Source organism: Rattus rattus, chromosome 5 (genome assembly GCF_011064425.1).
Source record: "Rattus rattus isolate New Zealand chromosome 5, Rrattus_CSIRO_v1, whole genome shotgun sequence".
Taxonomy (NCBI): Eukaryota; Metazoa; Chordata; class Mammalia; order Rodentia; family Muridae; genus Rattus; species Rattus rattus.
The window spans coordinates 50,169,685-50,172,949 of NC_046158.1; the positions used below are offsets into that span (position 1 = coordinate 50,169,685).

At 40.3% G+C, this 3,265-nt stretch overlaps 1 protein-coding gene across 2 annotated transcripts; it reads right to left on the minus strand.

Moving 5' to 3' along the window:
* Window positions 1-2,003, minus strand: LOC116900197 (dynein heavy chain 17, axonemal-like). Of its 2 annotated transcripts, none has more exons than XR_004387924.1 (2): window positions 1,730-2,003; window positions 1-110 (listed from the first exon to the last, which is right to left on the minus strand). XR_004387924.1 is itself a non-coding variant. In XM_032901956.1 (2 exons), exons 1-2 carry the CDS (start codon window positions 1,920-1,922, stop codon window positions 66-68), a joined length of 285 nt encoding a protein of 94 aa, XP_032757847.1. In that variant the 5' UTR covers window positions 1,923-1,996; the 3' UTR covers window positions 1-65. The 2 variants fall into 2 exon arrangements, 1 of the variants encoding a protein (XP_032757847.1); XM_032901956.1 differs by having other exon boundaries at window positions 1,683-1,996.
* Between the last annotated feature and the right edge of the window lie 1,262 nt (window positions 2,004-3,265).

Sequence of the window (3,265 nt, forward strand, 5' to 3'; positions counted from 1 at the left end):
CTCCAGCCCGCTTAAAAGTTTTTGAACGACGTTTTATCTGGGACCGGTGGCACACATCTCTAATTTCAGCACTTAGAAGGCTGAGTCAAGAAGGTTATGAGTTCCAAGACCTGAACACATAATAAGAACCTGACTCAAAAAAAGGTTTTAAATGAAAAGTTTTTAATCTCGTTGGATATACGTATAAATCCTCTCAGACAGGGAATGAGGATACACAAAGCAAATGCAAAGTGATTCTTTCCACTCGTTAATCCATAAAAACAAAAATAGGATTTCAAACATTTTGTTTAACTTGACAAGTTTTCTCTTTTTTACTGACTACTAGCCCTGTGCACTTATTTCTAACTTCTGATTTTTTTTTTAAGCCTTTAAGCATATCCTGATTGGCTGCAAAGACAGACTGCATAATTATTAGACTTAAGCCCTTTGAGGAAATACCCTCTGATTAATTCACTCATATCAGATGACAGGGACTAAGAAAAATAAGAAGCCGTTTTTTTATTGTAGACCTTTCTACTGCATCATCACTGACAGACCTTAAAAGTACACTGGCAATATCCAGACCACGTTTAAGTGCCCAAGAGTCTCCTTGCTTTATAGTTTGGAGGCCAGTTACGAAGAGAGATGTCTATTGTTTCTTGTAGAAGAAACCTCTTTCTGAAGGAATATGACTGATGCCTGCATAAATCTCTTTGGACACTTCAGTTCAGTAGCTCAAGCTGCAGACGCAGAGGGCTCCTGCCTACAGCATCCGGGCTCTCCATTCAGCCCACTTGAAACTGAACAGACCCCCCCCCCAGAACCGAGTGAGCGGAAATCCCTCTTCCCTTCCTCTGTGTAACTTTTTCTGTGTAACTAACTAGCCCTGGCTGGCTGTCCTGATGTGGGATGTGAGAACATGCCAACCGCTAATTAGGAACAAGCCTGTAAAAACTTGGGGGATGCTACACATTTCGATACATTAATGAACGCGCAAATGCAATCAAAGCAGAGGGGCGAGCTTCGTGTCACGTTTGTACAGGGAGAGAATTGCATTCCCCATGCATGAAAGCAACTCCCTGTTAGCTTACAGAATATGAGGCTAAAAATAAGCACACAAGAAATGCGTTAAAATACTTATTATTTGAGTTACACTAGAATTCTAGGAGGATGCTCTCATCAAACAATTTGTGTTATCCCACCCCTCCTTCATCAGATTCAAATTACTCTACCTATAGGCTACCTGGTTAATTTAAGCAAATGTTCCTTAAATATCAAACTCCACTTTTATTACATTTTTCTTTTTTTTTTTTAAATTTATTTATTATATATAAGTACACTGTAGCTGTCTTCAGACACACCAGAAGAGGGCATCAGCTCTCATTACAGATGGTTGTGAGCCACCATGTGGTTGCTGGGATTTGAACTCAAGACCTCTGGAAGGGCAATCAGTGCTCTTAAACACTGAGCCATCTCTCCAGCCCTTCTTTGTTTTTTAAAAAGGCCAACTAGAAGTTATCTACTAAATGTCTCCCCATTTTTAAAGTAGTCAATCCATTCACATGATATTTCATAAACAATGACTCTAGAAGGGGGGGGAATATCTCCTAATGCAAGAGCTTTGTATCTCAAAATATTTTATAGTTTAACATCTGTCTGTCTAGTTGAAAACAATGGTGCCAGATTCAGCTAAAATCCAATACCTGTTCTTTAAAGTGTGCTAACTGCGGAGGGGAAGCCTGACACTCACAGCCAGCGTGCAATTCTGGGGCTTCAGCTCTGAGAAATCGCCCATGGAGAAGGCACTGCTTCATGAATTCAATTTTACCGTCCGTCCATAAGTGGCTGTATTTCTTCAAGTAGCTTTCATCCTTCCGAGCATTAATGGTGACTGATTGCGCCCTGCTTGGGATTTCCTGGTGCATTTCCTCCCGCACATCCATCTGAGTCGTCTTCTTTCCTAATGGGAAAATAAAATTGAGAGAAGTAAGCGGGGGCCAATGATTTCATTTAAACCCGCAAGGAAAAGGAGAGGAGGTGTACGCCCAGCCTGTCCCCTTGCTAAGAACAAGAGTGTGTAATGTGCAAAAGCCTTCAAATGCCACATATTAACTGAGTCTCCGCACAGAGGATAAACACACTGAGCACAGTATGGGTTCCTGTGAAGAGAACTATTTATAAATCAATTATTGGCAGAGAATTCTTTTGGGAGGATAAAATCAGAGCCGGATTGATCTGATACTTCTTGTTATTTGCCTGGTTTTTGTTTCTCTCTTTCTCTTGGCACTGAACCCTGTACACGAGCCATCACCAGAGAATTTTTCTTTCACATCGACACAGGAAAACCCTGGGTTCACTGGAACTTGGTTTTCTTGAGACTAGAACAACAGTGGATTTTCCCACCATGAGCATTCATGAGCTAGACACGTCAATCTAGGAAAAGTGCAGGTTTCCCCCCTAGCACTGCTCCATTCCCACTTAAAGAGCTCACCTTGGTGGAAGAACCCAGGCTGCCGTGCCCAAGGGTTTCTCTCTAAGCACTGCAGGCCTTCCTCAGACTCCAGAAGCCACACTCCTAAAGGCTGAGAGGACGTCACCTTCAGTGACCCTGACTGTCTTTGTCTTACCAACTCTGCCCTCGGTGTTGGCTAGATAAACATGAAGCTGACAAGTGTCTCTCACCTTGTGTAGCTGCGTTTTCCATTTTCTTGCTTGATTCAACATCATATAATTATTATGCAAACTGAGAGAAGGTGATAAGAGACAAACACGTTTGAGGAAAACATTCTGTTTGTTTTAGGCATGTTTTTTTTTTTTTTTCGTTTCTCTTTTTATCTCAACTGTATCAGTCGGGGTTCTCCTGAGATGGATAGGTAGGTAGATAGATAGATAGATAAATAGATAGATAGATAGATAGATAGATAGATAGATAGATAGATAGATAGATAAATATAGATAGCCAGCCAGGGCTACATAGTGAGCCTTGTCTCAAAATAATTAATTGCAGTTATCTGTCTATTTATTTATGTGTTCATGTGTCATGTTATGTGCCATAATATGTTTGAGTAGAACAGGAGACAATGTGTGAGAGTTGGTTCTCTCTTTCCACCACATGGGCCCTGGACATAGCTCTCAGAGCATCAACCTTGACTGTAGGCACCTGATTGACTTAGTACCTGCTAAGCCATTTTTATATATTTTTTATATAATTATAAACTTATTTATATGTTATATAACATTATATATTATATTTATATATGGTTTGGGTTATATATTATTCATACAC